The following is a 13,247-nucleotide window of genomic DNA, read 5'->3' on the forward strand; positions in this document are numbered from 1 at the left end:
GGGTGGCACCCAAGTCTAAGACTTGTCTGCTTCCCTTATCTGTTTGGTTTGTCAGGAAACCTATGAGGAAGGACTGGAGGCGGCCCTTATCCTGCTTCAATGTTAAGAGAAGGAAACTGCCAAGATGCCCATCAGAAAACATCTTGAGATGAGGTCTTCTGACTTTGGACCCTCGTGACCAAGACTCCATAGGTGTATTGATTCTCTTGGTCTGAGAGCATATGTCTGTGGGAAACAGAGCTGAGAGCTCCAAGCTTGACAGAAGGGGAAAGCTCCACGTGGCAAGGGAGGACCGAGGCTGCAGAACAGCGGGCACCAAAGATGAACTCCACTTAATCTTTCTAGCCCTCCAAACACCTAGTGGCTTCCTATGACCCCTGGCATTTGTATGCACGTGTATGGGGTAGAGTATAGAGTGTGTGAGGAGTGCACACAGGTGTGGCTATACAGGTATGTGGCATGGGGATTGTGCATATGAGTGTGAACTCAGCCTGGGTTTCTTCTTTTGCCTAGAGGCAGCAGGCTCACTTCTTGGTCACAATCATTAACATCAATGTAATCCTGTGGTCAGAGCATGTGTCCATGGCTGGCCACCTAGAATTCCAAGCTCCCATTATCTTGTACTCTCTGAGCCTCAGCCCCTCCCCTTCTGCACCACCTGATGCCAGGGAACCTTCCAGACTTCCTGTCCAGTGCCTTCCCAGCTTACTTTCCTGCCCCAACCCCTAGTCAAACACCAAGCATCCACTCTGTCCCTTCTCAAAGAAGGGCTGAACTAGCCCAGTGATCTAGGAAGCCAGGGGACAGAAAGAGAGGTCCTGGCTACAAGCACCAACGGGGGAAGAAGGCCCTTCAGGGAGGCAGAATGTAGCATCACACCATAGGCTGAGGCCTGCAAGGAAGTCTGTCTATGGCATCCAGGGGTCTGGCTAGGAATGGCAGGGGTGGGATAAGAGGGAGATCTGTGTTTAGAACCAAGGAAAGAATGGGGGCTGGTTTGAGAGAGGTGGAGGAGGGCAAAGGAGGTCCTGGGAACAGGGCCCAGGGTCAGGAGGACAAACACCCAAGCAGTCACATAATGGGGCAGGGTTGAAAAAGTCCCTCCCACTCAGGGTGGCAGACCAGAGATGCAAGGGACTGCCAAGGGGGTTGTCCTGTGGGAGAGATACCACCTTCAATTTGCTGCTTGGGGTCTCACATCCTTTGCCACTGGCCAATCCATTGGCCCACATGGGCTCCTACCAGTACTTCCTAGACAGCCAACCACTCCATGGTCTGATGCAATGGGACACATCCGGCCCTCCTGGGGTTCTGGCATCACAGAGCAGATATGACCCCACTTCCTTGTCTCCTCTGTATTTCTCCCCCTTCTCTCTCTTTTCTTCATCTACTTCCAAGGGAAGACACACACCCCATACAACATTAAGAACTTTATTCCAGGGAGGAAAAAAGAAGAAGGTATATGAATAATTACAAACAAGAATACAGGTAACACACAGGAGAGAGCTGGGAGCATGGACCAATAGCAATCACACAGAAACTAAGCAGGGTGAATGATGGTTCCCCAAGTCCATGTCCTGGAACCTGAGATAGGTCTGTTTTATCCAAGCAGGGCTATACAATCACAAAAGCCTTTATGGAAGAGAAGGTGATATGAATACAGAAGCAGAAAGACATTGAAAGATACTGCTGAATTTGAATATAGAGGAGGCTCCAAAAGCCAAAGATCATAAGGAATGCAGCTAGAGGCTGGAACAGGCAGAGGGGGATTCTCTCTTAAAGCCTGGAGGTAGTGTGACTGTACCAACTTCTTGGCCGTTTTCCAGCAAAATCAATTTTAGAATTTCAACTCCAGAACTGTAAGAGAACAAATTGATATTATTATAAGTCACTAAGGCTATGGTAAGTTATTTTGGCAGCCAGAAAAAAATAATATAGGGACAACCAAATAGGTACAAAAGGAGAAAGACATGCAGAGGAAAGCAAGGTGGGGGACAAGCAGGCATTGGGTTAAGTGGACAGGCGGGGATTCACGTAGATAGGAAAAAGGTAAAAGATGAGTAAATAGGAAACCTGGCAAAGGGTGAGACAGAGAAGGTCAGACACTCTGATGGCAAGAGGAGGCTATCAGGGAGGCTGGAGGGGGACAGAAGACAGGAGACAGGGGAGACGGACAGGAAGACAGGATGGCAGGCAGGAGGTTCTTGGGCTCATCCTTGTCTGCACAGGGGTTAGAGCAGCTTCCTGAGATGCAGGTGGATCCCATTCTTGGACTTCAACACAATTCTTGGCCAGGGAACAGGGACCCTGGAAGGATCTGGCACCAGCTCAAAGCAGAGCAGGGTCAGGGCCACCGCCACCTTCATCTCATTCATGGCAAACTGCTTCCCAATGCAGTTCCTGGGTCAGGGAGGGAAAAGGGAATGAGAAGTGGCCTCAATCCCCTTGCTGGGAACAGCACATGCAGGGCCCTCCTGCATGGGCCCGGCCCCGATCCCTTTCCTTATAGGATACACATACATCTCAACCCAAGCCTTGCTTCACACTCTACCTCTGACCTTTGACAAAGCCTACAGTCTTCCAGGGCTAGCTCCTTCTCCTACCTCTGCTGTCAACAGGCCTGAAATCCTCTTACAAGGGGGTCAGCCCCCTGAGCCACCCAGGCAAGTCAAGTGATCACTACAACAGTTAATCAAGTTATTTGCTCTCTCCATAAGCCATTTCTGATTTCATAAAGGGAAACCCAGGATAGGGTACCATAGGGGATAGGCTGGGACACACTTCAGGCCTTAACCATCTGGGGAGCTATAGGGACCCAGATCCTCAGAGAAAGGACAAGGTGGAATTGTGTAAGGAAGTCAGAATGGAAACAGAGAAACATCCTGGAGGGTCAAGGCCTTAGCGATGCTCAACCTGCTACACCATCTGCCACCCAGTTTGGGTCTAGACTCCTGTCATCCCCTTGACCCCTCCTTCAACCAGCTGCTGTAAATATTAATTGTATTTGATAAAGTCCCTGCCTGCCATCCCTCAGGCTCCTCACCCAAGCTTTCCTGTCTCCTGCCTTCCCTTCCTGTCCTGAAGCCTCAGCCCAGTTCAGACCCTCCCAGGCCCTTCATCACACCTAGGACATGTCCATGTGCCTCAGCTGGCATGAAAACCCTCTCCAGCTTTTGCCTCACTCACCTGTCATCTATCCAGCTCCACCTTCCAGCTCAGCTCCTGCTGATGAGATCCCTGAGAATACCCTCCCTCTACCTCTACCTGCCACATGCTCGAGGTTAAGGGCAATGAAAGCTCACCCTCACCTCTGCTGCTGGCAGCATATCTGTATTCACAGACCATGAAGTCACACTAGTGTTTTTTACTCAGGGACACATCACCTTTCATAATAGGACAGTTCCAGGTACACGAAATATCCTACTGTGTGTTCAGTTAGTAAATGATGGAGTGAAAGAATAATGAATGAATGAATGAATGAATGATGTCTCTTTGAGTGGAGACATTTATCTATTGACTGTGAACTCTTAAAGGCAAGGGCAGTATCTTTCTCTGTGTTCCCAACTCCTAGAAGAGGACTTGGCACACAGAGATAGGCTTAATTAGTAGTCTTATAACTCAATGATGTTTATTGAACTGAAAAAAACCCTGAATGGAATGAAATGAAATATGAGTAACTATTAGGTGTGAGCTAGGCTGGAGCTGTCTATCCCTCTCCTGTCTCTACTGGCAGCCATATGGCTTGCACCAATGTCTAGGCTCAAATCCTACAGCGAGTATCTGGAAGAGTAGTTTGCTTAAAGCCTATTCTGTGAAAGTGGATTCACTATTTGAAGAACTCACAGATTTATGTATTCAGAAAATAACTTGTTTCTAGTAAATATTTACAAGGTTTATGGAGGTTACTATTTAGAGGACCATTTCAACAGCACTGGAGGATTTCAGAGCAGCCACTCAGGAGAATAGTCATCCAGCTCCACAGCCACTTCAAGTCTGCTTTATGTTTTACACACCAGGAACTTTGCAAATGCCACTACAAATTAGTGGATTTTCTCTCAAAAGCAGTTTATTGTCCTCAATTTTGTGCTTTTTGCCAATGTTGACTATATAAATTCTGGGACTAAGATATATAAATCCGATTCGCATAAGGAATTTTGCTAGCTGGAAAAGTTGTCATGGTTATGTGAATATTAATGCACAGTAAACATTTTGTTGGATTAGATTGCAAAAATAGAGAAGACAGGTATTGACGTGAGACATTGTTCAAATGACTACTCAAACCAATCATGTATATGACTTGACCATTTGTAAAAGGAATCCATGGGAAATCCAAACCCAGGCAAATAGCATTGATACAGTGAGTGACAGATCAGTGAATTAGGTACAAAAAGCAGTGGGCTGGACTCACAATATAGGATGAGAGAAAATCATCTTTAGAAATTAGTAATAATTGAGAAAATCAAACATCTGAAATATTCTGATTATGAGAAATCATCCTCCTAAAGTGAGGAAAGCACTGGAATACACTAAACTTTGGAACACCATGATACTGAATTATAGTTGGCTATTGGGTAAGAGCATGGGTCAAAGACATCATGGCAGGTTGTGATTACCACCTTTCCTTTGAACACAGAGACACACACCTTTTCCCAACACACAATCATAAAAGACCAGTAACTGCAGACATCACAGATGAACAGAAGAGGTCATAAACATCAAATATATTCCTAGAACACCCCCATCCATGTTCAAGCACCTCACCTTGATCCTCCTGAGAAGGGCAGGAAAGCATGACTGTGTCAAGCAGAACCTGGTGCATACTGTGAAGGGTCAAACACCTGCAGAGGGAACACCAGGGACAGGACAGGTGTGGTCAAGTCTCTCCTTCCTATCAACCAACCACCACACAGACTACCCAGAGGTGGGATGGGGAAGATGGATTTGTCTGGAGAGATCATCCCATCCCCTCCTCCCCAGGCCATCATACCTCTGGGTTTGGCCACACCTTGGGGTTGTGGTGAAGGCAATAAAAAGAGAGCATGAGTAAGAATCCTGTGGGACAGAAGACAAAAGACTGATCATACTCATGCCATGAGGAGCCGTGTGCATGCACAATGAGAGCCACTTCTCATCACTCCAAGTGGATTGATTGTGTGGCAAGGGAGGTGGGGCTTACATGGCAAAGCATATGTAAACATATTACTAGATAACCAGAACAGGTTGAGAAACAAGAAAGAACTGGAGGCTTATGTTCTGGAGGAACTAAAGTGACAAACAACTCACATTTGTCAAGTACAATCTATGAGCCTTTGGGGAATATGCACGAACTTATCCATCCTCACAACAACCGTCCAACGAAGGCACTCATATCTCCATTGTTCACATGAGACACCTGAGCCTCAAGAAGCTAAGCTACTTGCTTATGACCACACAGTTAGAATGTGGCAGGGCTGGGATTCAGATCAGTGGTGAGCCAAATGTTGGCCTCCAACCATGGCTGGGATCTCAGGTATGATCTTCAGCTTCTTTCTGCCACCAACCTGAGGGCTCTCCAGATCCTGGACCATCTGAGCCATGACAGTGAATTTTTTAATGTCTCTCAGTAACCTAGACCCCAAAAGGAAAGATAACATCTCCCCCTACTCCACCTGATTGTCTTTCAAGCATTCACATCTCAGGGAATTAGAATATTAGGGCAAAACCCAAAGCCACATTCAGAGGCTGCCATTTGTTTATTGAGCTTCTGCTGGATTTAAACTCTGTGCAAAGCACATCATATACCTCACCCAAACTGCAAAGGAAGCATTGATTTTGAGGTGGAAACTAGTCTCAAAGACTTTCAGGAACTGCCTTGGGGTGTATAGATTTCTGACTTCCCGTGTGTTCTTATTTAGTGAGTGTGGTGATGCTCATACCTTTGGGCAAGGACCGTCCATCAGGGAAGCTGATGGGCTTGCTGAGCTCTCTTCCAATGCCTGGAACTGGCGGATAGAGTCGCAGTGCCTCCTTGATGCACATGGTGGTGTAGGGCATCTGGTCTAGGTGGTCCCTGAAACAAAGCTATCCTGAAGGACAGGCAAGATGCTGGCAAGCAGGGAATTCTCTAAATGAGTGATCAGGGGTCTCCCATCTCATGAGCACTCACCAGGTGATGGAGGCACCATCTCCCAGAAGGCTCTGGACCTCTTCATGGCACTGCTGTTGATGCTCAGGGTGTGTGGCCAGGGCATAGAGGATCCAGGAGATGCCACTGGCTGTGGTGTCATGGCCCTCAAACATGAACGTGTCCACTTCAGCACAGAGGTCCTTGTCAGGCATGCTGCTCCCATCTTCCATCTGGGAAGACATGGAGACACAGCAGGGTTTGCCTCCCTCCTCTAAGCTTGTGTGCAAAGCCTCATGCCTCCCCTGCTCACACTCACTCTGGCAAAGAAGAGGATGTCCAGGAAGTCCAAGTGCCTCTTGTTCCTGACCTTCTCCAGCTCTTCCTCCTCCTGCAGCTGAGCCTTCTTCAGCTTGATCACTTGGTCTGTCCCAGAACAGTGTTCCCAGGCAGAGCTGAGAGCTCTAAGTTCCCAGACACAGTCACCTCCTTTGGCCCACTTGCTGCCTGTATCCCAGCCTGTGTTCCAGCTGGATCAGGAGGAAAGTGGTAATGGGTGTGCATGTCAGGGTGAGAGCTGTGGCACCATGTGCTTGTGGGTTGGGTCGCCTCTCAACAGCACAGCCTGTAGAGACTCTGCTTGAATGCTGCTGGCAGGGGGTCTCACTCAACCTTCACCCATGTGCTGACACGTGTCAGCTCCTGCACAGCACTGGCATCCTAACACCTGCACCAGGGGGGTACCCAGTGTGGGTGTGTCCCAGCCCCTGGAGTAGCAGAGAGGAGACAGGGGTTTGCCTGAGTATTTGGGGCCAGTTCCTTTGGGATGTGTCCAGTGAAGGAGTGGAGCTGCCCAGGGGTCAGAGTCCAACCTGAGTGTTGATGGGCAAGCTGGCAGGCCTGGTGGTTCCAGCGGCCTTCAGGGGTCAGCCTGTAAATGATGTCATTCTGGTAGAGAGCATTCCACACTCAGGGGAAAAAAAAACAGATTTCTCAGGTCTTGAATGGCCTGGATGTAGGACTGGGAGATCCTGAATGGGGAGGATGCAGAAGGGCCTGTGTGAGGGAGACATCGGCCCTGGAGTGGATTGGGGCTGTGGGTGGAGGGTTCCTCAATCAGTGGGACAGGCAACCCGAGGCATTTTCCTTTTCTGTCTTATGCACTCAAGACCATCAGCCCATTTGTGTGATGGTAGCCAGGTTTTTCCCTATGGCAGGGATCAGGGATCTGTGCCTAATTAACTTTGGTGTGGGCCGAATTTGATTATGGCCTGGTGCTCTCTGCATAATGTGGCTGTTTGTGCTAGAAAACACCTAAGCTGCCCTACCTACCTCTCAGGATAAGTCCATGCCAGTTGGTAGGAAATAGGACCTGGTAGCTGAAGATTACACTGACCTGTCTGCTTGGTGGCTGCCTTGGTAGCTGAAGGCGCACTTCATAATGGTGTCCAAGGTCATCAAGGAGACATGCTCAAAGATCTCCACATATGAGTTCTGTCTGATGAAGTCCTCCCATTTGTCCTGTGGTGGTGGGACATATTAATCCTCTACTCCTCCAGAAGGCCCATGTTGACAAAGCTAGACTCTCTTTCTGTCTCTGCAAATATTCTGATGAGATGTCCTCACTTTCTAAAGTGGATATGTTTGGGGCTATTTGGAGCCATATGGCAAGTAAGTATTTCTAAAGTGATTAATATTTCTCAGACATATTTGTTACATAATTAATCATGATCTCTTATAGTCTGATGTAGGAGTAAGTTATGGCACTAACCATCTTTTAGCAGACCAGGAAACATTGTTCCCCAGGGCACAAAGGGGGAATCTTTCTGTCCTGTAGTTGATCTAACATGAGAAAAAGGTGAAGTTCCACATTAAGGGGCAAGTGTCAAAGTAGGAGAAAGGCTAAAGGGCCAGTACCAGGGTTCCTAAGGAAGGGATATCAAGGATCTCAATTCCTTTTGTTCAACAAAAGTCAGCCAAGCACAGTGAGAAATAAGGGTCCTGTTCAGAGATGATATTATTCCAGGACCAAGCCCTGGGGGTAGAGACCTGGTCTCCATTTCCCTCCATAGAATGGTTAAAATCTATGTAGAAGCCTTTAGCCCAAGCCAAGAGCCTATTTCAGTGACATCCTTGGGATCTTACCCTGCCACTGAAGCTGCTACTGCCCAGGTCAGCCAGTGGCAGCTTGTCCTAGCAGCTTTCAGGGGGATAAGCTACTTTTCCTATCCAAGCCAAAAACATGAAGTGGGGAGGAGAAGGACCCTCTATCCACCATGACTCTCTCTTCTGTGGGCAATGAGCACAGAGTGGCGAAAAGCTGGTGCCTGGGTACTTTCCTGTCGCATCGACTCTTGGGAGCCCCGTCTCATGGTAAGGTACAAGTGCATGATTTTGGGGGGCATGCCTGATGAATATCTGAGGGACACACCTGCCTGATAGTCTATTCTGTGAACTGTGCTGTGGGTATGAGTGTGCAGGTGAGGGTGGGATGGACTTCTAAGCATCACACGGACAGAGTCAGCCATGAGACCCACGTAGGGCTTCAGGATGTCATAGTGGAAGGCTGGGGTCAGTATTCTCCGGTGCTTCAACCATGACTATCCATTCAACAGGAGCAAACCATACCCTGGGTCATAATGGGGGTTTGTGGGGAGGGGTATTCCCAGACATGTCCCAAGAATTTGGGAGTAACCAGTGTATGAGAAGGGCATCCTGGGCAAGTCAGGAAGGCCAATGCATATGAGGAGGGTGACTTCACAACAAATGGTCATGACAGCTGAGATCTCTTATAGTCTGTTGTAGGGTGTTTGTCATAGAAGGACTTTGGTGAAAAGTCAGGCAGACATCATTGGCGAGGACTGCAAAGTGATGTGGAAGAAGCTGAGCTTCAGGAGGGCTCTCCCCACCATTAGGAAGGGGTGAGGGTTTTATCAGGAGAGAAATGGGGCTCCATTCAGACTTGAGGGGTGTGACTATGGTGCCAGTCACCTCTTGTTTAATCTGGGCTGAATGGATAGTTGTTGGCAAACCTAACCAGAAGGTGGACTTTAGTCCTGGTTCAATGTACTTAACTATCCAGGGAGCCAGGAGTCTGTAGAAGCCGTGAGACTTTGGGTCTGAAAGGTAAGAGGGCATTGCAGGAAACTGAGGGGAATAAGGAAAGCAGGCTGCCCCCAGGAGGTGCAGTGGTCCAGGCCATGGGTCCCTATCCCTTCCTGAGGATTGTCAGCTGGTCAAGCCACCTCCCACTTGCCTCCCAGCCCTGACTCCCTTTCTTTCCAGATAATCACTGTGGGCTCAGGAGGGTAGACTCAGTGTCCACAGTACTGCCCTACCAGTCCAGGTAGGTGGATTGGGCAGAAACAAAAGTTCCGTTTCATTGCCAAAGAAAAAACAGAATCTGTTTTTTCTGTAAGTTATAGTGGCTCAGCCATCCCATTACTCACCATATGGAACAGTTAGAGGTGCCAAAGTCAGATCATCTTGTGTAGAAAATTGTCTTTCACTCTAGAATTATCTCAGTTTGATTAAAAAAGGAAAGAAAGAAGGCCAGAAGGTGAGCAGGGAGGAATGGAGGAAGGAAGGAAGGAAGGAAGGAAGGAAGGAAGGAAGGAAGGAAGGAAGGAAAGAATGAAGGAAGGAAAGAAGGAAGAAAGGAGGATTAAGAAGAGGAGAGGAGAGGAGAGGGAAGGGAAGGGAAGGGAAGGAAAGGAAACAGAGTTCGGTTTCAATAAATATTCAGCCTCATGCTGGTTGTGAGCAGGGAGGATGCTAGAGAAGGGGTCAGGTATTGATTTCTGAGCCTCCAGTCTCTTCTACAATTTCACAGACCCGTGGGCATGTACCCAAGGGGCAAGAGCTGCTTCAACAGTTATGAAGGTGTCCCCTCACCAGATCGTCCCAGGATAACTTTCATGTAGTCAGGGTCATAGACCACAAGCTCCACCTCTGTTCCCCACAGCCAGTGAGGACAAGCACATGGGAATTTATCTACCCATTTCCGTAGGCATTGCAGATCCTCTTCTTTTTGGAACTATCACCACAGGAAAAGTAAATCAGTAAACCCTTTCCTCTGGCTCCAGGGTTAGTGTTGGCGTTAAGGTCAGGATGGGCACAGGGAAAGAGTTCTGGAACTATCAGCAGAACAAAGTGTTCAGAACTGTGTCTTATGACCTGGCCTCTGATCCAGACTCTGGTGGTTGTCCAAGGATTGCCCTAAGGCCAGGTTCTGTCCTATTGTCGAGTAGAGTTAGGAGCCCTGACAACGAGCTGCCTACAGAAACATGTCAGGGGTTGACTCCATGGTGTACAAAACTTTTGGAAGTCATTGGTATAACATTGGCATAAAAAATTTAAGACAACTTCTATTACTGGGTAAGCAGTTGGCCAACTCATTATATTATTTGGAGCATGAAATGGTTTATATTTTAAAATTAAATTTATGTATTAACTTTATTTTGCCATATTACTTTCAACAGTAATTGAAAGCATACATGTAAATGTTTGTTAATATTGCATAGTGTTTGGGAGGTATATAGCTAAGTGAAAACTAAATAAATACAAAACTGTGTGCATGATGTAGTTTTACATATTGAATATGCACACAGTTGTTAAGTCTGGATATATAGAGATAAAAATGATACTGATCTATGGTTTTGATATTTGAGGGTTTTATCTCATTTTCACCTTGTAATAAAAAGAAATTCATGTGAGCTTCTACCGTCTGCAGTAGTATCCTTCATCTCCTCGGTGGGGATTACAAAAGTCTTTGCTTTCTGACTTCGCTTTCTCTACTTTGCCTCCTGCCTGTGACCATTCCAGCAGCCCTGTTGCTCCTTCCCTGAAGATGCTGTTACTGTTGCTCCTCACACCTGCCCTGCAACACCTGCTTACATTTCCTGTCCTTTGTACACACTCTTTCCTCTACCTGGAGGGCCCTTCTACTTTGCCACAGAGCAACTGCCACTCCTCAGCTCTCAACACTCTGCTTTGCTCTCCACTTCTGGAATTCACATAGGCAATTGTTCCTGGACGTGTTCCCGTAGGCAACTCCCCTTATTTCTACCACATCTATGTAACTCAAGCAACTCTCTGCTACATTGGCATCTAATTTCTGCCTGCTCCCACCTGACAATCAGGATTTCCTAGTGCTGAGGTGACCTGTGCTACTGTAGGGCAGGTTCCTTCACTCAGCACATGTTACCGGAGCATTTACTATGTGCACGGCATTGGTTTAAACACTGAATTAGGATATAGCCATAGATCTTACCTGTTTGAAGCTTCTGCTGTACTTGAGGAGACAGACAGAGTAAGTGGCCACGACAGTAGATTATTAATGTGATAAAGGGAAACCCAAGTGTCTGGGGAAGCTTTGAGCACTCAGAATTGGACATTAGAAAGCCCTTCCTCATGCATTTGCTCATTCTTCAAGTCATTGACCAACACCCTATTGGGTTACAAAGATGAATTAGAGGTGGTCTCTCCTACAAGGAGCTCACAACTTTGACACTGCAGACAAAAATAGCGGAGTCAGGTCAGCCCTGCTTTATTAGAAGGACAGTCCAGGGGAAAAAGAGTTGTCCTCTCCACTCCTGAGATGCCCAGAAAAACATCTTGGAGGAGGCTTGGGGCTGGACTTTGGCAGATGGCCATATGAGGGAAAAGATTTATCCAGGGGGAAGGGAAAGTATGAGCAGCGCCGTTGAAGGGGAATGCACAGGCAGGGGGAGACAATGAATGACTTAGGGTACAGGAGGAGGTTAGGAAGGAGAAGGGACAGAGCAGTGTTGGGGCACCAATATGGCATAGGAGTTGTTTCCAGTTCTCTTCTTTATGTTCAAGCCACTAGATGAAGGTGACTCCTTCTCTAAGGAAAGGCAGACATCAGAAGGCAAATCCTGATCGACTCCTACCATTGAACAATCCACAAAACCTTGTTGAGACTCTCACCATGTGGGTCGTTCCTTTGCTCTGGGCACCCTTCACCACCAGCTAGTGCTGTCAGTGCTGGGTGGGTATTGCTGCTCTTGCTGGCCCAGCCTGCCCTCCCATCCCTGGTCCAGCCCCTTCCTACCTCCTGGATGTGCCCAAAGAGCCAGTGGGAAGGAGGGGACGGGAAATGCTGGACCGCTTTGAGCAGCCACTGCCTGTGCAGGTAGAGCTGTGCTGCCTTGAGCAACAGCAGAGCCAGGCCTAGCAGAGAGACCACTTGCAGGAGCCCAGAGACACTGCCCAGGGGTCTGGTGAGACTCAGCAAAGAGACACTCATGGTGCAGGGACTGCTGGATTGCTGGCTGTTCCTGTCTGTCCCCGACTATGTCTGACTTCCCCTGAGCACCCCAGCCCCATCACTGCAGGGAGGATTGCCCTGCCCACCTGGAGGGAGGGCAAAGGGAGAGAGAAGAGCTTTGACAGAGCTTTCAGAGTTCATTAACTGTGAGGATCCACCTTAGGAAACAGTGGGAGGAAAGCTTTCTCAGCAGACAGCGACAGTGGCTGGCAAACTCCCACTTGCCCTTCTCCCAATTAGTCATCCAGTATTTCATGAGCATCTCCTAAGTGTCAGGTGTACTAAGTGCCACAACACAGCTGCTTGCAAACAGACATGAGCCCTGATGGCAATAAGAGCACAGTCCAGTTACCAAGTGAGAATGTGTGCCTTGGTTGGATTATTATCCCTTTTCAGAGAGCAAGTCTTACAGGGGGCTAATGTGAGATGGCCACAGGAGAACCACTATCGAGAGCGTCAGTTGAGATTAGAATCAGGGGTTCTCCCGACCACTTGCCTCATCTGCCTCAGCAATGTTCCCCATGCTTGTCACTATCTACTCACCAGTTTTGCCTGGGGCTGACTGTGCTGGCAGACAGAGCACCGGCCTTAGATATCCAACCCTAGGGCACACTCATGATCTAGGAAGCCAGTGACTTAGACTCCCTGAACCTTAGTTTCTCCTTCTGTAATGTGGCATAATCGTCCCTTTCCCAAGTTGCTCCCAGGAATGCACATTCATGCAGTCACTCATGCACTCAGCCAATGTTCTTGAGCTCACAGTCTAAAGGGTAAAAGCAGAGAACTAACATTATAGGAAAACACAATAAAGCCTGTCCTGAAAGAGTGATGTGTAGGCTGGGCCCTACGAGG

General features: G+C 48.0%; 2 protein-coding genes across 3 annotated transcripts in view; one reads left to right on the forward strand and one right to left on the reverse strand.

Annotated features, from left to right (window-relative positions):
- Nucleotides 1-1,599: 1,599 nt before the first annotated feature.
- On the reverse strand, nt 1,600-10,331 carry LOC102951340 (cytochrome P450 4A11-like). Its single transcript, XM_042997021.1, is given in 10 exon segments — nt 1,600-2,236; nt 2,238-2,400; nt 4,762-4,838; nt 4,988-5,052; nt 5,916-6,049; nt 6,146-6,336; nt 6,423-6,633; nt 7,500-7,624; nt 9,553-9,613; nt 10,101-10,331. Coding segments are annotated over 9 exon segments (1,107 nt in total). The 5' UTR covers nt 9,556-9,613; nt 10,101-10,331; the 3' UTR covers nt 1,600-2,098.
- Nucleotides 7,577-13,247, forward strand: part of LOC102968150 (cytochrome P450 4X1-like) — a 99,712-nt gene continuing 94,041 nt past the window's right edge. Inside the window, exons 1-2 of one of the 2 annotated variants that reach the window (XM_042997019.1) lie at nt 7,577-7,774; nt 8,396-8,476. In XM_042997019.1, the coding sequence (XP_042852953.1) occupies nt 7,670-7,774; nt 8,396-8,476 (186 nt within the window). In that variant the 5' untranslated portion in view covers nt 7,577-7,669. Of the gene's footprint in view, nt 8,477-13,247 lie in introns of both variants that reach the window. The other variant, XM_042997020.1, reaches the window with a different exon arrangement.

This window comes from Panthera tigris, chromosome C1, assembly GCF_018350195.1.
Source record: "Panthera tigris isolate Pti1 chromosome C1, P.tigris_Pti1_mat1.1, whole genome shotgun sequence".
Classification (NCBI taxonomy): domain Eukaryota; kingdom Metazoa; phylum Chordata; class Mammalia; order Carnivora; family Felidae; genus Panthera; species Panthera tigris.